The 22,771-nt window shown below is 46.2% G+C and overlaps 2 protein-coding genes across 4 annotated transcripts in view; both read left to right on the top strand.

Moving 5' to 3' along the window:
* The window catches only part of LOC120933634 (alpha-2,8-sialyltransferase 8E-like), a 135,523-nt gene extending 122,924 nt beyond the window's left edge, over positions 1 to 12,599 (top strand). For all 3 annotated transcript variants that reach the window (XM_040346944.1, XM_040346945.1, XM_040346943.1), the window contains exons 6-8: positions 3,496 to 3,605; positions 3,717 to 3,803; positions 11,956 to 12,599. In XM_040346944.1, the coding sequence (XP_040202878.1) occupies positions 3,496 to 3,605; positions 3,717 to 3,803; positions 11,956 to 12,415 (657 nt within the window). In that variant the 3' untranslated portion in view covers positions 12,416 to 12,599. The remainder of the gene's footprint in view (positions 1 to 3,495; positions 3,606 to 3,716; positions 3,804 to 11,955) is intronic.
* A 9,367-nt stretch (positions 12,600 to 21,966) lies between these two features.
* LOC120933632 (alpha-N-acetylneuraminide alpha-2,8-sialyltransferase-like) overlaps positions 21,967 to 22,771 on the top strand; it is a 79,923-nt gene continuing 79,118 nt past the window's right edge. The window contains exon 1 of the mRNA XM_040346942.1: positions 21,967 to 22,394. Within this exon, the coding sequence (XP_040202876.1) occupies positions 22,213 to 22,394 (182 nt within the window). The 5' untranslated portion in view covers positions 21,967 to 22,212. The remainder of the gene's footprint in view (positions 22,395 to 22,771) is intronic.

Here is a 22,771-nt window from a genome sequence, read left to right as displayed (position 1 = left end):
GCGCAAAAAATAAAAACCGCAGAGGTGATCAAATACCACCAAAAGAAAGCTCTATTTGTGGGGAAAAAAAGACGCCAATTTTTTTGGGAGCCACGTCGCACGACCGCGCAATTGTCTGTTAAAGCGACGCAGTCCCGAACTGTAAAAACCCCTTGGGTCTTTAGGCAGCATTTTGGTCCGGGGCTTAAGTGGTTAAAGGGGTAAAACCCCCACATTGTACAAATTCCCTTTAACTTCCTGTTGCATCTCTGGGACAGGCAATGACGAGAAATCTCCCTAATGTATTTTTGTATTCAAAAACTTGTGGCACAAAGATCAATCAGTGTTCACACCTGCAGGGAGTAATATCACTGCAACCTACTGCAAATGAACTGGCACAAATCCAGGGTCTAAAACAAAGTTCTTCAAATTATGACCTGCAGGCCAAATTCGGCCTACTGAAAGATTTTACCTGGCCCACTGATGGGGCTAGTGGCCTCACAATGGTCTTACACAGGTCTTCAGGTCAGCCTATGGTCATACCTCCCAACTTTTCAACTTCAGAATGAGGGACAAATGGGCATACCCCCCAAACGAAGTTGTTGAGCGGGGGGGGGGGGGGGCCGGGGATCAAAGTTGTTTTGTTGAGTTGTTGAGCGGGGGGGGGTCCGGGGATGAAAGTTGTTGAGCGAATCGCGCTAATCGCGGGAGGGGGGACCGCGAATTCACCGGACAATAGCGCTGATCGTGGGACCGCTGGATTTAGCACGAATCACGGGACTTTCCAAGGAATTCAGGGACGGTTGGGAGGTATGCTATGGTCTCCATTTCTCCCTAATAGCTACAAATCCATTCTTCAGTCTCCAGTTCAGGCCCCCCCGATTGTGCTGTCATTGTACCATCATTGGTTTCTAGGACTGCCAGCATCCTAACAACCAATCAAATGCTTTGTCGTGGACATGCAATAATGTCTGGCAGCTTACCTTCTCCTCCATGTGTCCATTAGAGTTCTGGCTGCCTTTTATCATCTCTCCTCCCTGTATGGCCCCACCCCAGGAACTCTATATCAACTAGTGCACTGCAGGTCTGCTTTGCTGTTCAACTTTGTTTGTTAGCTTGTGTTCCTCTTTTCCATATGCTACGTTAACCTTTCTGTGTACCGATTTTGGCTCGTCTCTGACTACTCCTGTTTGCCTGTTACCCTGACCTTTGACCTGTCCCTTGGTTACCCTCGTCTGCCTGTTGCCCCGGCCTCGGCTTACCCATCACTATCCCTTGTGTCCTGAGTGGCTGCTTCCCCTTTCTCCCTATGGAGCGTGACCTGGGGGACTCCAGGGGCCGTGACCTGGGTTCAGTTGCAGCGAAGGCCATCCTCACCACTAGAGGCTCTGGTTTAACACCTGCTGGACCTTAGACTCCGCGCCCTGGGGAATCTTGGGCTCACGCTTCCTGTCCATCCGCAGCAGTCCGCTATTGGGTTCACTACCTTGCGGTGCACCCCTGACTCCAACGGGGGGCATTTGTCACCTGGCCATAGGTGACCTGACATGCTTTCCCTAGCTTTCGAAGGAGAATGGAACTTTCTCTTTTCAGACCTGCCCTGCCTTCTTATGCTGCTACAGCCATTCTTCCACCAGGCTCTCCAGACTCCCAAAAGTTCTGTAAGTCTAATGCCGCGTACACACGATCAGACATTCCGACAACAAAACCGTGGATAGATTTCCGACGGATGTTGGCTGAAACTTGTCTTGCATATACACGGTCGCACAAATGTTGTTGGAAATTGCGAAAGTCAAGAACGCGGTCACGTACAGCACGTATGACAGCACAATAAAACAGAAGTTCCATACCAAGTGTGCCACCCTTTGGGCTCCTTCTGCTAATCTCGTGTTAGTAGAAGTATGGTGAGAGACGATTCACGTTTTTTCAGCTTTGTGCTTTTCAGTCCGTTACAGCGTGATGAATGTGCTATATACATTACGAACGCTATTTTTACCAGACCGAGAGCTTCCGGCTCGTACTTGATTCAGAGCTTGCGTGGAATTTTGTGCGTCGGTATTGTCTACACACGCTCGAAATTTATGAGAACGGATTTTGTTGTCGGAAAAATTGAGAACCAGCTCTCAAATTTTTGTTGACGGAAATTCCGACAGAAAATGTCCGATGGGGCCTACACACGGTCGGCATTTCTGACCAAAAGCTCCCATCGAACATTTGTTGTTGGAAATTCTGAGCGTGTGTACGCGGCATAAGGGTGAACTCTGATGGGGACTCTCTTCTAAGGGGGTCTCTTATGGGGACTTCAATGTAAATTGGGACTCCGATGGGAAACCTGATGTAAGGGCAATCTGATGGGAACCTTGATGTAAGGGGGATCCGATCAGTGCCATCTTAAGAGCATTATAGGCCCCCGGGCAATACAGTGCACTGGGGCCCTGTCTACACAATCACGCACGAGAATTTACTGACAAAAATTATGAAATTTACTGGCAGAACCACATTTTTTTACCGGCACTGCAAAAAAAGTACCTAAAATTACAGTTTTACAAATGTCTTCATTGACATTGAAGGTTAGGTTACTATAACCCAGCCTGCTCAGAGTTTCCTCTTACATCAGAGTCTGCAGGATTCCCCCTTACAGTGAAAGGGAACTCTTATGTAAAGGGGAACGCTGCAGATCATGATGTAATGGGGAACTCTGATGTGGAGGGGGGCTCTGGTGACCAGAGACCACCTTATATCAGAGTCCACTGCTTTCTCTTTACATCAGAGTTCCCACTTACATCAGGGTCCTAAGACTGATTTCCCCCTTGCACTGTAAGGGGGAATCCTGCAGACTCTGATGTAAAGGGGAACACCAGGAACTCTGATGTGTGGGGCACTCTGGTGACCAGAGACCACCTTCCGTAGAGTAAATACACTAAGGTAAAGGGGGGGTCACTAATATTTTTGTATTCACTCCCCCCTTACATCAGCAACCACCTGCCCCTTAGACTGGCCTGGCGGTGCTATCACTGACCTCCTCTAAGTTGCACCATGCAAGGCTCAGTCAGATGACTCCAGCTTGGCTGCTCTGGTTTTATCCTACAGTCTCCTCGTGTCTGACTTCTCCCATGACCCCCATCCTGGCGACGCTCCCACTCTTGACTCCTCTCCAGACTCTCCCTCAGAGACTGTAGACACGATACAGTTCTACAGTTCTGACCTGCCGCTCTCCACCATTTTTTACTGGGGTCACTGGGCAGCCGATGGGGGGGCCCCCCAGGCAAGGGGGGCCCCGGGCAACTGCCCAGCGTGCCCAATGGAAAAGACAGCCCTGGATCCGATTGGAACCTTGATGTAAGGGGGGACTCTGATGTAAAGGGGATTTTTAAGGGGACTCTGATGTAATAGGGAACCTGATGGGGACTCTGATGGGAACCCTGATGTAAGGGGGATGTGAACTTCTACTGAAAAGTTTGCAGAACCCTGGTCTAATATAAGCATCTTTTCCATGTTTATTCATCCTTTTCGCAGAAGTCCCCCTTCCAAAAGCCAATCAGAACCTGTGCAGTGGTCGGCAACGGTGGAATCTTAAACAACAGCTCTTGTGGTGCCCAAATTGACGGGGCTGACTTTGTGTTCAGGTGAGAGTAAAGGTAACGGTGGAAGAACAGCCTATGAAATGGGATAATTGGTCCATTGCTCTGCCATGTTTGCCATTCTCAGCCTTTACGTCTTCCATCCCTTCTCTCTAGGCTGAATTTTCCTCCACTGAACTGGACGGATGACGTTGGGGCAAAGACTGATCTGGTCACCTCAAACCCAAGCATCCTAATAAATAGGTATGTGCTGCAATTTTCTTTATATGAAATAGAAATACACATAAATGATGGATATTTATTGATCTGTATTATTATGCGCGTGAGGCCTTGAAATGGCAAAAAAAATGATGGTACCCAAAATTATCAATAGGCTACATTCTAATCGCCTTTACAGCTCATCAGTTGAGAACAGGGTTTGACAAATTTGCTTGGAATCTAGGAGCCAGCTAAAAAAGTTAGGAGACAGAAAACGCACCCCGTCCCGACGAGCTTGCGCGCAGAAGCGAACACATACGTGAGCAGCGCCCGCATATGTAAACGGTGTTCAAACCACACATGTGAGGCATCGCTGCGATTGGTAGAGCGAGAGCAATAATTCTAGCCCTAGACCTCCTCTGTAACTCAAAACATGCACGTCGCCTATGAAGATTTTAAAGGGTAAAAGTTTGTCGGCATTCCACGAGCGGACGCAATTTTGAAGCGTGACATGTTGGGTATCAATTTACTCGGCGTAACATTATCTTTCACAATATAAAAAAATAGGCTAACTTTACTGTTGTCTTATTTTTTTATTAAAAAAAGTGATTTTTTTCCCAAAAAAGTGCGCTTGTAAGACCGCTGCGCAAATACGGTGTGACAAAAAGTATTGCAATGACCGCCATTTTATTCTCTAGGGTGTTAGAAAAATATATATATAATGTTTGGGGGTTCTAAGTAATTTTCTAGCAAAAAAAAAAAAAACAGTTTTAAACTTGTAAACACAGAGGGCTGGATTCAGATACATCGGCGTATCTGTCCGCCCGACGTAACGTATCTGAGATACCTTACGCCGCTCTAACTTTGGGCGCGAGTTCTTTATTCACAAAGAACTTGCGCCCTTAGTTACGGCGGCGTAACGTATCTGTTGCGGCGTAAGGCCGCGGAATTCAAGTGTGGAAGGGGGGGGGGGGCGTGTTTTATGTTAATGTTTGTTGACCTGACGCATGCGCCGTCCGTGTACATATCCCAGTGTGCATTGCTCTAAATGACGTCATTGGTTTCGACGTGAACGTAAATTACGTCCATCCGTATTCGCGAACGACTTGCGCAAACGTCGTAAAATTTCAAAACTCGGCGCGGGAACGACGGCCATACTTAACATTAGCTACCCCTCATATAGCAGGGGTAACTATACGCCAGAAAAAGCCGAACGCAAACGACGTAAAAAAAAAGCGCCAGGCGGTCGTTCGTTTCTGAATCGGTGTAACTCCTCATTTGCATATTCCTCGCGTAATAATACGGAAGCGCCACCTAGCGGCCGGTCTGGAATTGCAGCCTAAGATCCGACGGTGTAAGTCACTTACACCTGTCGGATCTTAGGGAGGTCTATGGGTAACTTGATTCTCTGAAGCAGGCACATAGATACGACCGGCCGGACTCAGAGATACGACGGCGTATCAGGAGATACGCCGTCGTATCTCTTTTCTGAATCCAGCCCAGTGTTTGAAAAACAGACTCGGTCCTTAAGTGGTTAATGAGTTCCTATGATCAACAGCGCCATCTAGTGGCCAAAATACAGCATAACTTTCTGGAATACCTCAATGAAAAAACATACCACATTTTGGCCTCTAGACAGAACCGACGATAACAAGCTTTACTCTGTTAGAGACATAACCGTAAAAAATGTGCAAATGTGCTTGACATTCATCCAACTAATATTTTATAAATAGACCACTTACTGCAAACCGCCACCATTGTACGTTGGTACTTTGACGTAGAATACCAGGGTTATGGTAGCAGATAGCTGCCATAACCCCATTTTTTTTCTTCAGCGATGGGCGGTCCTCTTTCGGATGAAAGTGGTCTCCGCAGCGGATTCGCTGTGAGATCACTTTCATCGGAGGTGACCCTCCGGTCATCTCCGCCGCTTACCAGAGCCGTCATTAGCGGCGGAGGCGAGACTATCAGATCCCCCTCAGTAGCATGGAGCCGAGTGAGGGAAAGATGGCCCCCCCACTCGGCTCCATAACATTGGATGACGGAAGTGACGTTGAGTGGTCACTTACGCCCAGTGGTCTTAAAGGGGGAATTTATTTTATTTTATTGCATTTATGTTTAACCACTTCAATACCGGGCCTATTCTGGCACTTCTCTCCTTCATGTAAAAATCATAATTTTTTTGCTAGAAAATTAGTCAGAACCCCCAAACATTATATATGTTTTTTTTAGCAGACACCCTAGGGAATAAAATGGCGGTCATTGCAACTTTTTATCTCGCACGATATTTGCGCAATAATTTTTCAAACGCTTTTTTGGGGGAAAACAAAAAACGGTTTCATGAATTAGAAGATAACAAAACAGTAAAGTTAGCCCAATTTTTTTTGTATAATGTGAAAGACGAAGTTACGCCGAGTAAATAGATACCTAACATGTCACACTTTAAAATTACGCACACTCATGGAATGGCGCCAAACTTCAATACTTAAAAATCTCCATAGGCGACAGAGGAGGTCTAGTGCGAGAATTGTTGCACGCGCTCTAACTGCGTTTACATATGTGGGCGGGACTTACATGCGTGTTTGCTTCTGAGCGTAAGCTCCCGGGGACAGGGGCTTTTTACTTTTTTTTTTTACTTAATTTTTATTTGTTTACACTTTTTTTTTTTTTATGTTGATCACTTTTATGCCTATTACAAGGAATGTAAACATCCCTTGTAATGGGAATATATTGTGACAGGTCCTCTTTATAAAGAGAGGCAGGGTCAATAAGACCCCACATCTCTCCTCCAGGCTGGAAAGCATGAGATCGGGAAAAAAAAATCACGATCTCATGCGGACAGCCGTGATTGCGGCTTTGTTTACTTCCGGGTACCTGGGTGTGACGTCACAACGTCGCGCCCGGGCCTCCGACAGTCACAGAGATGACTGGTGACCATCTGGTCACCGGTAATCTCTATCGTCGTGAGCCGGCGCCGGCCGATTAGTTCTCCGGGCCCCCCGATGGCACGGGAGAGCCCGGAGAAGCATTGGATGGCGGCAGGAGGGGGGGACGTCCCCTTCCTGCTGCCTATAAGAACGATCAAGCGGGGGAACTGCCACTATGATCGTTCTTATGGTGCGCAGAATCGCCGCCTGCCAACAATGATATCTGAATGATGCCAGTAGCTGCACCCATCATTCGGATATCATATGACGTCCTTGGTGTTGAAGTGGTTAAATGTGATATCTGAGGTCTTTTTGACCCCAGATGTCACATTAAAGAGGTCCTGTCATGCTTTTTTCTATTACAAGGGATGTTTACAGTCTGTCCATTTATATATATATATATATATATATATATAATATATATATATATATTATATATATATATATATATATATATATATATATATATATATATATATATATAAGAAGGCCAGTATGGTGGCCTGAGTTTATGGGAGGAGCCTGGAGGGTATTTAAGCAGCCCACTCACACATGCTCTTTGTCGGTTCAGTGTGCGGTACTACACGTCACTGGGCCGACTCTTCCCAGCTCACCTCATGTCCGTGAGTCTGAGCATTCAATCGCATTCGACACCCTCCCGCCCTCCCCTTTTTCAGGGCACTTCTCAGCATATCCTTCTTCAATTAACTACCCATTACTTACCTTGGGTATGCCCCCTTTTCTTGGCATACTGACCAGACCACCAAGGCACACTTCAGGTCTATTTATGTTGTAAGTCTTGTCGCGTGTTTATGTGATCCACATCTCTCTCTCAGAGGGTAACGACCATAAATATATTTTATATATATATATATATATATATATATATATATATATATATATGCAGTCTAAAATGATAAATGTATGCCCTTGGAATATCCGAGGATTGGGAGACCCTATAAAGAGAGCTGCGGTTATTACTGCAGTGACAGCCCTTCGGGCTTCCATAGTCTGTCTGCAGGAGACTCACCTTTTTATTTTTTGCGCTATAAACAAAAAAGGTGAGTCTCCTGCAGACAGACCATGGAAGCAAGTCAATTTAAAAAAAAAAGCAATATTTTTTACTTTTTGCTTTAATAAATACCCCCCCAAAAAATATATAAAAAAACAAATTTTTTCCTCAGTTTAGGCCGATACGTATTCTTCTACATATTTTTGTCAAAAAAAAATCCCAATAAGCGTATAGTGATTGGTTTGCACAAAAGTTATAGCGTCTACAAAAGCGCGATGGGATCACGCTGGAAACCGGCAATGCGAGGCTGTGCTTCTCGCGCTCGCCGCCCTCATGAAATGCCGCACATCCATAGGAATGCATTGGGGGCGGGGGATCGTGTGTGTCAATCTCGCCGCTAGCAGAGGTAAGATTGACACAGTATCGGTGACAGGTACTGTATGGTTGGAGGATGGATGCTAAATGCCCAAGATGCAGGGACCCAGGGCAGTTTGAAGGAATTTGGGGGCCCCAAGCAAAATGGACATAGAGGCCCAACAACCCCCCCCCCCTGCACGCACACAAAGCCTACAGGAACCACAGCATATCGATACAGTTTAAGTTCACCCACACTCAAAGACCGGTGCCCCCATCACAGCCTGGTGCCCCCATCACAGACTGGTGCCCCCATCACAGACTGACCCCCCATCACAGACTGACCCCCCCCATCACAGACTGCCCCCCCCATCACAGACTGGTGCCTCCATCACAGACTGACCCCCCCATCACAGACTTGTGCCCCATCACAAACTGGTGCCCCATCACAGACTGACCCCCCATCACACTGATGCCCCCACTGATGCCCCCATCATCGTGTTCCGGTACTAGGCTCCGCTGTGGTACCCAGCCCGGATTCCGGGGACAGCGGGAGGTATGCGCTCTTGTCAGTTGCCATCGGAGAGAGCAACTGATGGGGAACCGCAGCACCCGCTATATGCGTTCCGCCTCTGGACACAGACAATGAGGAGGGAGGGGAGCACTTTGGAGCTTTGGTGCCCCCACCTCTGCGGCGCCTGGGTGCGGGGGAACCCCGTGCACCCTGTCTAGGATCGGCCCTGATATAGATGCCTTTTCCTTGCAAGGAAATTGATAGCAAGGAGGTGGCTGGCGATGAACCCACCAACCCGGGTAGAATGGGAGGAGAAGGTTAAAGTAACACTAAAGGCAGACATTTGAAAAAAAAAAAAATAACAAACATGTTATACTTACCTCCACTGTGCAGCTCGTTTTGCACAGAGTGTCCCCTAACCCTATCTTCTGCGGCTGTCTCGGCTCCTCCTCACAAAAGCTTTCCACCTTCATGCGAGCGAGCTCGCATAGTGGAAAGCTTTTGCGAGCGGGCTCCCGTGATACAGCGGCGGGCATAGCCACTGACTGTATCACTCGGCCCCGCCCCCCGGTGTGCCGCGTCATCCGCTGTGATTGACAGCAGCGCCAGCCAATGGTGAACCTCCACTTTAACCTCTTGCCGACCTGCCGCCATCGTTTTCGGGCGGCAGGTCGGCTCCCCTGCGCGAGAGCACGTAATATTACGTCGGCTCTCGCGCAGGCCACTATTTTGTAAACGCTATAACTTTTGCGCAAACCAATCAATAAACGTTTATTGCGATTTTTTTTATGAAGTAAAAGTAAAAAAAGTAAAAGATATTATTTTTTTTCAAAATTGTCGCTCTATTTTTGTTTGAGGCGCAAAAACTAAAAACCGCAGAGGTGATCAAATACCACCAAAAGAAATCTCTATGTGTGGGGAAAAAAGGACGGCAATTTTGTTTGGGAGCCACGTCGCACGACCGCGCAATTGTCAGTTAAAGCGACGCAGTGCAGAATCACAAAAAGTGCTCTGGTTTTTGACCAGCAATATGGTCCGGGGGTTAAGTGGTTAACCACTTAAGTACCTTGGGTGTTTTTCAGATTCGGCGTTTACAAGACTAAAACATTTTTTTTGCTAGAAAATTACTAAAAAACCCCCACACATTATATATTTTTTTTCTAACACCCTAGACAATAAAATGGCGGTCATTGCAATACTTTTTGTCACACCGTATTTGCGCAGCGGTCTTAGAAGCGCACTTTTTTTGGAAAAAAAAACACTTTTTTTAATTAAAAAATAAGACAACAGTAAAGTTAGCCCAATGTTTTTATATATTGTGAAAGATAATGTTACGCCGAGTAAAATGATTCCCAACATGTCACGCTTCAAAATTGCGTCCGCTCGTGGAATGGCGTCAAACTTTTACCCTTAAAAATCTCCATAGGCGACGTTTGAAAAATTCTATAGGTTGCATCTTTTGAGTTACAGAGGAGGTCTAGGGCTAGAATTATTGCTCTCACTTGTGTGGTTTGAACACCGTTTTCATATGCGGGCGCTACTCACGTATGCGTTCGCTTCTGCGCGCGAGCTTGTCGGGATGGAGCGCTTTAAATTTTTTTTTGGGGGTTTTCTTATTTGTTTATTTTATTATTTTTTACACTGGAAAAAAAAAATGGATCACTTTTATTCTTATTACAGGAAATGTAAACATCCCTTGTAATAGGTGAACCGTAGTGCATTACGTAAATAAGGCGATGTATGTTAAATGTTGGGGTGGTGGGTCCAAAGAGTAAGTGAAGTTTGTATGAATGTATATTTGTTTTTTGTCTTTTTATACGAATAAAAAATTACTTGATTAAAAAAAAATGAGAAAAATAAAAATGTCATTAAATGCAGCGACCACTTCTAGATGTTGGCAAACTGCTAAATACAGAGGGCTAGATTCAGATAGAATCGTCTATCTTTATGCCCGGCGTAACGTATCTCAGATACGTTACGCCGCCGTAATTTAGGGCGCAAGTTCTGTATTCAGAAACAACTTGCGCCCTTAGTTACGGCGGCGTAACGTATCTGTGTCGGCGTAAGCCCGCTTAATTCAAATGTGGATGATGTGGGCGTGTTTTATGTATATTAACTGTGACCCCGCGTACTTGACGTTTTTTACGAACGGCACATGCCGAAAATCCAGTGCGAATGCTCGAAAATCCGCAGCAAAACGTCATTGCTTTCGACGTGAACGTAAATTACGTACATCCCTATTCACGAACGACTTACGCAAACGACGTAAAATTTTCAAAACTCGACGCGGGAACGACGGCCATACTTAACATAGGATACGCCTCATATAGCAGGGGTAACTATACGCCGAAAAAAGCCTAACGTAAACGACGTAAAAAAAATGCGCCGGCCGGACGTACGTTTCTGAATCGGCGTATCTAGCTCATTTGCATATTCCTCGCTTAACTATACGGAAGGGCCACCTAGCGGCCAGCATAAATATGCAGCCTAAGATACGACGGCGCAGGAGACTTACGCCGCTCGTATCTTAGCCTAATTTAAGCGTATCTGGTTTCCAGAATACGCTTAAATTTGCGACGGTGTAGATTCCGAGTTACGCCGGCGTATCTACTGATACACCGGCGTAACTCTTTATGAATCTGGCTATGATTTTTTTTCCCCTGAGTTTATATATAGCTAGATTCACAAAGAGTTAAGCCGGCGTATCAGTAGATACGCCGTCGTAACTCGGAATCCAAGCCGTCGTACATTTAAGTGTATGCTCAAATTGAGATACACTTAAATGTAGCTAAGATACGACCGCCTGCACCGTCGTATCTTAGCTGTCTAGTTTCCGCCGGCCGCTAGGGGCGTGAACGCTAATTTACACCTAGAATGCGTAAATCAGTGAGATACGCCGATTCACGAACGTACGCTTGCCCGTCGCAGTAAACATACCAAATAGCTGGCCTAGCCAATGTTAAGTATGGACAATGTTCCCGCATCAAATTTTGAAAAATTTACGTCGTTTGCGTAAGTCGTCCGTGAATGGGGCTGGCCGTAATTTACGTTCACATCGAAACCAATACGTCCTTGCGGCGTACTTTGGAGCAATGCACACTGCGATATGTCCACGGACAGCGCATGCGCCGCTCGTTAAAAACGTCAATCACCTCAGGTCACGTATCATTTACATAAAACACGCCCCCCTTTTCCTCGTTTGAATTAGGCGTGCTAAGGCCGGCCCATTTACGCTACGCCGCCGTAACTTAGGAGGCAAGTGCTTTGTGAATACAGCACTTGCCTCTCTGACTTACGGCGGCGTAGTGTAAATACGATACGCTACGCCGCCTCAAAACGCCGCCCTACGTGAATCCAGCAGATTAACTTCAATTGTATTTCCTTCACTAGGTTCAGCAGTCTCACAGAGCAGAGGAAACCATTTATTAGGATGGTGCAGGAGTACGGCTCTCCTCTGATCCTCCTGCCTGCGTTCTCTTATTCAGCGAACACAGAGGTTTCCCTTCGGGCGCTCTACACCGCCGACGAGTTTGACTTGAAGAGCAAGGTTGTTTTCTTCAACCCGGACTATCTCAAGAACCTGACCGCTCACTGGAAAAGCGTGGGACTCAAGTTTGTTCGTTTTTCTTCTGGACTTATGGTGATGAGCATGGCAATGGAGGTTTGCGATGAAGTCACTCTCTACGGCTTTTGGCCTTTTCCCAAAGACCTGAATGGCGTTCCAATCCTTCATCACTATTATGACAACGTTCCACCGAAACCTGGCATCCACGCAATGCCTGAGGAATTTTATCAGTACCTACAAATGCACGTTAAAGGTTCTCTACGTCTGAACCTGGGACATTGCTAAATGTTCTGTGTAGTACATCAAACCCAAGAAAGGTGTAACCCATCCATTGGACAGCGGAAATATTGAAAATACACAAGACTGTATAAGGATTTGCACGGGTTTAAATGGTGGAACCATTAAATGAAGGAAATATCCTTACCTGACAAGTAAGGAGGAACTTTAAAGGGGTTGTAAAGGTAAAAAAAGTTTCCCTAAATAGCTTCCTTTACCTTAGTGCAGTCCTCCTTCACTTTCCTCATCCTTCCATTTTGCTTTTAAATGTCCTTATTTCTTCTGAGAAAACCTCACTTCCTGTTCTTCTGTCTGTAACTACACACAGTAATGCGAGGCTTTCTCCCTGGTGTGGAGAAAGCCTCTTGAGGGGGGGAGGGGGCGAGCAGGAGTGTCAGGATGCCCACTAACACACAGCTCCTTTCTCTATCTGCAAAGTAGAAAGTGTTTTGACACTCCTGCTCGCCCCCTCCCCCCTCAAGAGGCTTTCTCCACACCAGGGAGAAAGCCTCGCATTACTGTGTGGAGTTACAGACAGAAGAACAGGAAGTGAGGATTTCTCAGAGGAAATAAGGACATTTAAAAGGAAAATGGAAGGATGAGGAAAGTGAAGGAGGACTGCACTAAGGTAAAGGAAGCTATTTAGGGGATTTTTTTTTTTACCTTTACAACCCCTTTAAATAGAATTTGATGATATCAAGTGATCTCCAACTTCTGTTCCTGAAGTCTCCCCATTCCACCTCCTGATTCTCATCAATCTTCTACAACTCTTATGGATCCGTGCTAAACCTGGCAATAGATGGAACAAAATTCATTCCGGTTCAGCAGGAACCTGCTGTGTCATGGCCCAGATCTAATGCCGCGTACACACGATCGTTTTTTCATGACGAGAAAAAATTCAATTTTTTTTAACTGGTCATTAAAAACGATCGTGTGTGGGCTCCAGAGCATTTTTCGTGAAAAATGGGCATTAAAAATTTAGAACCTGCTCTATTTTTTCTCGTCGTTTTTCACGTCGTTACAAACGGTCGTGTGTAGGCTTTAACGACAGGGGGAAAAAAAACGTGCATGCTCAGAAGCAAGTTGTGAGAAGGGAAATTTGCATAATACGTCCAAAGGGTGGCACCAATCGAATGGAACTTTTCTTTTACACTGCTGTCGTACATGTTGCACGTAACAATTTTTTTTTCACGATCATGTGTATGCAAGGCAGGCTTGAGAGGAATCACGTTGAGGAAAAAAAAATCGTTTTTTTCCATGACATTAAAAAACGGTTGTGTGTACGAGGCATTATCCTGCAAACTCTGTTGTGTCTGTTGATGTCTCTTCTTGCTGAACAACCTTGAATGCTGGACAGATCCTCAAACAATTCCTTGAATGATCCTGCATTGAACCTTGTTTGTCTTGAACCTTGAACTCTTTGGCCCAGATTCACGTAGGGCGGCGTAAATTTAAGCGGGCGTAGCGTATCGTATTTACGCTACGCCGCCGCAACTTAGAGAGGCGAGTGCAGTATTCACAAAGCACTTGCGTCCAAAGTTATGGCGGTGTAGCGTAAATGTGCCGGCGTAAGCGCGCCTAAATCAAATGAGGAAGAGGTGGGCGTGTTTTATGCAAACTAATCATGACCCCACGTAAATGACGCTTTGAATGAACAGCGTATGCGCGCACATGCTCAGTATCACGTTGAATTTTCAAAGTAAATTACGTCCGCTCAATGCTTAGTCGACGTGAACGTAACCTACGCACAGCCCCATTCACGTACGACTTACGCAAACGACGTAAAATATGGCGCTGTTTGTACGTTTCCGACATCCATACCTAACATGACTTACCCCTGCTTTATGAGGGGAAACTTTATACCGGTCCGACGCCTTACGTAAACGATGTATCTTGATACGCCGGCCGCGCGTATGTTCGTGAATCGGCATATCTACCTAATTAGCATATTCAACGCGGAAATATACGGAAGCGGCCAGCGTAAATATGCACCCTAATATACGACGGCGTAGGAGACTTACGCCGCTCGTATCTAGGCAACTGTGAGGCGTATCTGATTTTATGAATCAGGCGCCGAGTTGCGACGGCCCGCACTCAGAGTTACGACGGCGTATCTGGAGATACGCCGTCATAACTCCTTTGTGACTCCGGGCCTTTGTGCCTCCCATGAACTTCATATTAAAGCCCTGCCTTTGCACTTCCTGTTCGCCAGATTATTGTGCTCCCTCCAGCCAATATCTCCCTCTTGTCGGTCCTGCTGCCATCTGTATCTTTGCTATCACTCGTTAACGACCCTTGGCTTGTTCCTCGACTACGCTTCTGTTTGATCCCAACCTGTAATCATTTGTTACTGACCTTCGGCTTGTTTACTGACTACGCTTCTGCTTACCCCTACCTCCTATATCTGCCACTAGACCCCGGACCCTGGCGATCCTGAGGACCGCGAGTTAGTACTAGCACATGCAACAAAACCCATCTCCACCATCAGGAGTTCTGGTGAACACCAGTTAGTACTTATGCCCTGTACACACGATCGGTTTTCCCATCGGAAAAAAAGTTGGATGTTTTTTTTCCGACGGGATTTTTCTCAAGCCTGCTTTGCATACACACGTTCACACAAAAGTTTGGTGACCTTTTGACTGCCAAGAACGCGGTGATGTAAAAGTCTACGACGAGCTGAGAAAATTAAGTTCTATGCTTGCGATCGTGCGTCGATTTGTTGCAGAGCATGCGTCGGAATTAAGCGCGTCAGGATTTGTGCACACGATCGGAAATTTCGATCAGTTTTATTCCTGACGGGAAAATTGAGAACCTGCTCTCTATCTTTTTTCAGCAGTTTTTCCGTTCCAAAAAGACTTCCAACAAGAAAACCAATCGTATGTACGGGGCACGAGACTCTGCATCTCAGGTGAACCCACATCATCTGCCAGAGTGACAGATAATATCATATGGGCAGGTTGGTTGTACTGAAGTTGATCTATCAATCGGCTTCAGTACAACCAGGCTGTCATTTTTTTTTCATACGATCACTGCCCTGGGTAGAGCCAGCAGCAGTGATCATTGTATTTTGTTGGCGTGGCAACCTCCCGCTGTCAGAATACAATATTGCAGCAGGAAGGATTCCTCTATCAACACCAACTATGTTGATGAGGGAATCTAGCACTTGACTGCTGAGGCGCAATGAGCCCAGGTACAATTACTGTAACATAGATGTATAGAAAAACCTTCACCCTTGCCCCTTCACCCCGTTAAATAAACACACTTACAACCATTAGAGCCGGTTCCCACTGGGGCGACTCGTCAGGCTACTCAGCCGCCTGACAAGTCGCGTCCCATTCTATTCAATAGAACCGTTATAATAGGAGCGACGCAAGTCACTCCGACTTAGAAAAAGGTTCTTGTACGACTTTGGGGGCGACTCGGGGCGACTTGCATTGACTTCTATACAGAAGTCATTTTGCAAGTCGCCTCTGAAGTCGTCTTCAGGACGCCTTGCCGGGTCGCCCCCGAAGTCGTGCCGCCCTAGTGTGAACAGGCTCTTAGGTTGGAAAGGGCAAGGCCACAGCTTTATTAAATCCAAACATAACATGTGAACACTTTTCAACCAGTGCCAGTCACAGTTGTACTGTGAGCACACAATTCCAAAAGGGGGAGGGGGCCTGTCTTTACCATAAGTGCTGGACAGGCCGCCTACTTCCATCAAGGGCACAGCCATTTTATGCTGGCAAGGTCAAGAAACCATAGCAAGCTGTGACATACCATAGAAAAAGGGTCGGGAGGGTGGGCAGCTCTTCCAGCCATGTTACTTAAAAGACCCAGAATTCCCTGGGGCAATACTTTTTCAGAGCTCAGGCCCAGCCCATTCCCCCTAGCAATCAATCCTTGGAGCCACCTTATTCTGTAGCTTGCCCCAATCAGTCAAGGCTCTCTTTCCCTAAAGCCTCGTACACACGACAGGTTAACCAGAGGACAACGGTCTGAATGACCGTTGTCATAGGTTAACCGATGAAGCTGACTGATGGTCCGTCACACCTACACACCATAGGTTAAATAACCGATCGTGTCAGAATGCGGTGACGTAAAACACAACGACGTGCTGAAAAAAACGAAGTTCAATGCTTCCAAGCATGCGTCGACTTGATTCTGAGCATGCGTGGGTTTTTAACCGATGGTCGTGCCTACTAACGATCGGTTTTGACCTATCGGTTAGGAATCCATAGGTTAATTTTAAAGCAAGTTGGCTTTTTTTTAACCTATGGTTAAATAACCTATGGGGCCCACACAGGATCGGTTTTGACCGATGAAAACGGTCCTTCAGACCGTTGTCCTCTGGTTAACCTATCGTGTGTACGAGGCCTAAGGGGCTCAAGAGGCCTTCATTCTGTTCCTCCAACCCATGGTTGAAGAAAGAGAATATCATAATGTAGGGCCAGCCCAATGCACAAGAACCAGAGGGTGGGGGGGGGCTGACCCAAGCTTGCTTTTGAGAACAAAAGTTGGTATTTGAAAAATTAAGCAGAACAGGATCTGGAAGCCATCTAAAGGTGTATGGAATTATTTATTATTATTTTTTTTATATATAATTTGTTCACCATATGACCTATTATAACAATCTACAAACTGAATTCATACTAAATCATGAGAACTCAGAAAGACTGGCCATAAATGGGGCAATTTTCGCATAGTCATAGAATGTTCCATGAATGTTTTTTTAACTCAATGATCGCAAGTGACTGAAGGACATTGTCAATCGCAATGTTAGGGTAATTGCTTATTGTATCCATCATCAGCTCTCAAAGTAGTTATAGAATGTATTACGTTTTCTAATATGGGTGCCTTTAAAGCCATGCTATCCATTGTTTGCACCTTGAACAGCCCATATACCAAGCGGACTGCGTTTGCCTTGTGCACTACAGGAATTTCTTGGCAATGACTGGTTTCCAAAAACTTGAAAAAGTTTGGATTTTCATCTTCCCCTGTTACTTGCCGTCAATAATATATTTTTGTATCTTGAAGGACAGATTATTTATTGAATCTTCCCAAAGTCAGCTGATCTTTAAATGACCTAAAAAAACTATTTAAAAATCCCCACTTGTATGTATTGTATGCACAAAATATTTTGAATGATATTAAAGAAAAACTTTTTGCAAAATGTGTAACATTTGTGTAAATGTGATCAGTTTAAAGCAGATCTGTCATGCAGACAATAATGCTGAACATTCCTTATTTATTACAGGTACTTATTAGGGATTGGTGAATGGTTCGGCTCAAGCATGGGCCAAACATTTGCCTGTTCCGCCATTCGCCGGACACCTTGCAGGGTGTTCGCCCCAATGAGCACCCTGCAATGCACTGAGCGCTGCACAGTGCATTCTACTGTATGCCCTGATTGGGCAAGGCAAAGCCTTGCCCAATCAGGGCACAGTGTTAAGGAGCGGGGCCCAGGACCAGATGAGTTATCAGCTGTCAACTGGTTTCCCAGCTGACAGCTGAATAAAAAAAAGTGTCAGTAAAAAAAGAAAAGGAAATTAAAAAAAAAATGGGTGTGGGGTCCCCCCCAAAATCCATACCAGACCCTTATCCGAGCATGCAGCCTGGCAGGTCAGGAAAGGGGAGTTCCTGAGCCATACCAGGCCACATGCCCTCAACCTGGGTGGGGGGGTGTTTTGGGGAAAAGCACCTTGTCTCCATGTTGATGGGGACAAGAGCCTCTTCCTGACAACCCTGGGCCACATGCCCTCAACATAGAGGGGTGCCCCCACCCAAACCCCAAGGCACCTTGTCCCCATAAATACAAGGGCCTCTTTTCCACCACACTGGGCTTTGGCTGTGGGGGTCTGTGGGCAGGGGGCTTATCAGAATCTAAAAGCCCCCTTTAGCAGGGGGGCCCCCAGAGGCCTGTACCAGGCCATATGCCCTCAACATGGGGAGGATGTCCTTGCCCGGTGGTTGTGGGGGTCTGCGGGTGGAGGGCTTATCGGAATCTGGAAGCCCCCTTTAACAAAGGGGACTCCCAGATCCCGGCCCCCCCTATGTGAATTGGTAAGGGTTACATTGTACCCCTACCATTTCACACAAAAAAGTGGAAACTGAGTCAAGACTGAAGCATCGCTAGAGAATGGATCATCGCTGGACATGGGGAGATGGGATTATATCGCTGAACATCGAGAGACTGGATTACATCGCTGGAATTTATTTTTTATTTTTATTTTTTTAATAAAGGGCATGTCCCAAACCATCTTCTGTCATTTTTAACATTTTCACACGTTTTCTTTGTTAAATGGTAGGGGTACAATGTATCTGTACCATGTATAGCACCTGCTGCAGTAAAACGAACATTTATAAAGAAAAACAAATGACATTAAAATTTCTGCCAATACAATACCATTGCCAGCAGTACAAAAAGATAAAAAAAATAATTGGGTGGGGGTCTCCCCACCAGTCTATAACAGGCCCTTTGGGTCTGGTATGGATTTTAAGAGAAACCCCACACCAAAAAAAAATGGAATGGGGTCCCCTAAATCCATACCTGACCCTTATCCGAACAAGCAACCCAACAGGTCAGGAAAAGGGGGGGGGAGCGAGTGACCTCCCCTTAACCATACCAGGCCACATGCCCTCAACCTCTGGGTTGCTTTGGGGTGGGGGGCTCTACTGTTTATGGGGACAAGGGCCTCTTCCCGGCAACCCTATGCAGTGGTTGTGGGGGTTTGTGGGCAGGGGGCTTATCAGAATCTGGAAGCCCATTTCTCCTTAGGTGGACGTCATATGACATCCTGGACTTTAAATGGTTAAATCTGAATGATGCCTGCAGCTACAGACATCATTCAGATATCATTATTTTCTGCTGGCAATTTCCTGTCATATAAAAACAATCAAAGTGGCTGTTCAGCCGCTTGATTGTTTTTACAGGAGGTGGGATAGGATGAGCCCCCTCCTTTCGCCGCCCTCCTTTGCTTCTACCAGCTCATCTGTGCAAACCGGAGAATGAAACAGCCGGTGGTGCCCATTTACCATAGAGAATACCACAGAACCAGATGGTCCCCAGAAATCTCTATGACCTTTGAAAGCCGGGCGCAACATTATGATGTCACGTCCAGCCTAGGAAGATGTAAACACTGCCGTTTTTTTAACCGGTACAGCCTGAGATTGCTTTTTTTTATCTCAGACTTTCCTGGCTAGAGGAGAGATATGGGGTCTTATAGACCCCACATCTTTCTATATAGAGGACCTGTCATGCCCTATTGCTATTACAATGTTTACATTCCTTGTAATATGAATGAAAGCGATGAAAATAAAAATGTAAAGAGATGTGTAAAAAAAAAAAAAATGAAAGCCCCCTGTCCCCGTGTGCTTGCACACAGAAGCGATTGCATACTTAAGTCGCACCCACATATGTAAACAGCATACTCATTCACATGGGTGGGGGGGGGGGGGTCAGGATCCAGATTCCGACAAGCCCCCTGCCCGCAGACCCCCACAACCACCGACAATCATTATGAGGACAAGGTGCTTTGGGTGGGGGGGTAGAGCCCCCTCTGCCCCAATGCACTTCCCCATGTTAAGGACATGTGTTCTGGTATGATTCAGGAGGGGGTGGGGGCGCTCACTCTTCCCCCTCTTTCCTGACCTGCCAGACCGCATGCTCGGATAAGGGATAATCTTTTTTTTAATTTTGGCAAGAGTTTCTCCTTAAATTATATATCAGACCCGAAGGTCTTGGCATAGATTGGGGTTCCCCCACGTTGTTTTTTCTCACTTTTTTCTACTGCCGGTAATGTTTTTTTCAGCAGGGAAGCCTGTTGATAGCTGATGATTCATCCGTTGTTAAAGCGGGAGTTCATCCGAATTTTTTTTTTTAACATTAGATTGATGCTCATTTTGTCAAGGGGAATCGGGTAGTTTTTTTTAAAATCGAAGCAGTACTTACCGTTTTAGAGATAGATCTTCTCCGCCGCTTCCGGGTATGGTCTTTGGGACTGGGCGTTCCTATTTGATTGACAGGCTTCCGACAGGCTTCCGACGGTCGCATACATCGCGTCACGAGTAGCCAAAAGAAGCCGAACGTCGGTGCGGCTCTATACGTGACGCGATGTATGCGACCATCGGAAGCCTGTCAATCAAATAGGAACGCCCAGTCCCGCAGCCCATACCCAGAAGCAGCGGAGAAGATCGCTCTCTAAAACGGTAAGTACTGCTTCTATTTTAAAAAAAACTACCCGATTCCCCTTGACAAAATGAGCCTCAATCTAAGGTTAAAAATTAAGTTTCGGGTGAACCTCCACTTTAAGGATGCAGCAGCCGGGTTCCTTCCCCGCTCTTTAACAACAGCAGTGCAAAGTGCATTGTGGAGTGCTTGGCGGGCAAACATCCCACCGAGAGGCCCCCCAAATTCGGGTGTTTGCCGAACGGGCAAACAGGCAATGTCTGGACAAAACTTTTGCTCTGCTAGAACTTTTCGCCCCAACTCTAATCTGTATGACGCTGTATAGAGGTAAATATTGTCGGAATGGTATGTGAAAACTAGGTGTAAGATGTATGAAGGATCCTGGTAAGAGGAAGACTTGTATATTAAAGTCGGAATTTTGAACAATATTCTCTACCTGGAAGACCACTTGTGGATTTTCATAAGACAACCCTGAAACCTGTGTAGCACTACCCCCGAAGGAGCTGCTGGTTTGTTTTGGGTGGCATGTTACCTCTGTATCTCCATTGTCTAGGGTATTGAATGAAAGCTGTAGTAAAGTCAATGTCCACACAACAGATGTCTTATCTGTGCTTTTATTACCCAGCCGGGTAAAAACAATAAACAGTGGAAAGGTGAAGGGATAGCGAAATAGGAAACCACAAATTCAGGTGTAACTGGGTATGGAAACAGTCCTGCTTCCTACGACAGCTTTACGTCGCCACTCCAGCCAGAGTGGGTATAGTGCATCTGGACAGGCCTCTCTCACCAGCCTGGCAGACAGAGTGTCATTCGAATGAATAGGATTAAGTCTCTGCCACAGACCCTCCTGAAGATTGGAGACAATTTTGGTCCAAAATCCCTCGTAACTGGATTCAGCACCCGGTTCTCCTTCACTTACAGTAGCTTTGATCAAATCAGCAACTGATATCCAGCCTCTCAGAACCAAAGTTGTCCTCTGACGAATGGACAGGCCTCCTCTGAAACACCAGCCTTGTGCTCGGTATCCCCCGGACAGGTTCCTCATCAGGCGGCTTCCTCCCATTGGACAGACAGCCCAGGACCATTTGGCAAATTTAGGGATCCAGTCGACTCACTGGACCCATCAAACAGATGAATGCGCTCCGGACCAACGTGGTCCTGGAGCCAGGAACACACACGCACGCACCCTGGCCAGGAGGGCCACACACAGGGGGGTGGGACAACTGCCCAGCTCAAGGGCGGGAACACAGCATCCCAACTAATGGCGTCTGCCCCTTAAATACCCCTCCCCAGCATGCACAGCGAGGCGGACCAACCTCCTGATAGGCTGCTGAGAAGTGATACTCAAACACACTTGACCCCACTGCTGGGGTCCCCGGACAAAAGGATAGCACACAGTACAGCCAAGCTGGAGCAGAGACCCCAAATTTTGCAAATAACAGGTTCAGAGAAAACTACCTCGCTGAACTCCCCCTAAATTCAGAATAGCACCGGCTCTGAAAATAGCCAGGCGCTACACCTGCATGACTTTTTTCTCTGGAATATTCAGAGTTCACAAGGTGAGAGAAATAACTGTCACAGTTTACAGAGGATGTTGAATGATCACCTGTGACAGGAGAGCAGACACACCTTCCAGGCTATGTCACAATCACCTGTACAGGGAAGTCACTGCATCAGGATCCCAACCTGCTGCTCTATCACTGTTATCTCATATCCTATAATGGTGAGACATTGGAAGGTCCTCTTCATCCTCTGTGCCGGGCTTGCATGTTACCTCTCCTACCAGAATCTTCACACCCAGCATGGAGCTGGAGACCACTGGTAAGTCTCTGCAGTTATAATGCTGAGGATGGGAGGATATAAGAGGGGAAGGAAGGAAGAATGGAAAGAAGAATAGAAGGAAGGGTGGAAAGGCGAGGAGAGAAGAAAAGTGGATAGAAGAGAAAAAAAATCAGATGATAAAAGAGAGTAAAGAGTAAAAGACAAAGGAGCAAGACAAGGAAAGAAGAGAGGAGAAGCAAAGGGAAGAGAAGCGAAGAGAAGCAAAAAGAAGAGGCAAGGACAGTAGAAAGGGAAGAACAAAGGAGACAAGAGAAGAAAGAAAGTATAGAAGAGAGAAAAGGGACGAACACAAGAGACAAGAGAAGAAAGAAAGTATAGAAGAGAGGAAAGGGGAGGTGAAAGGAGACAAGAGAAGA

This window comes from Rana temporaria, chromosome 3 (genome assembly GCF_905171775.1).
Source record: "Rana temporaria chromosome 3, aRanTem1.1, whole genome shotgun sequence".
Lineage (NCBI taxonomy): Eukaryota > Metazoa > Chordata > Amphibia > Anura > Ranidae > Rana > Rana temporaria.
Note: the sequence above shows the minus strand (reverse complement) of the source record. Positions and strands in the feature narration are given on the sequence as shown.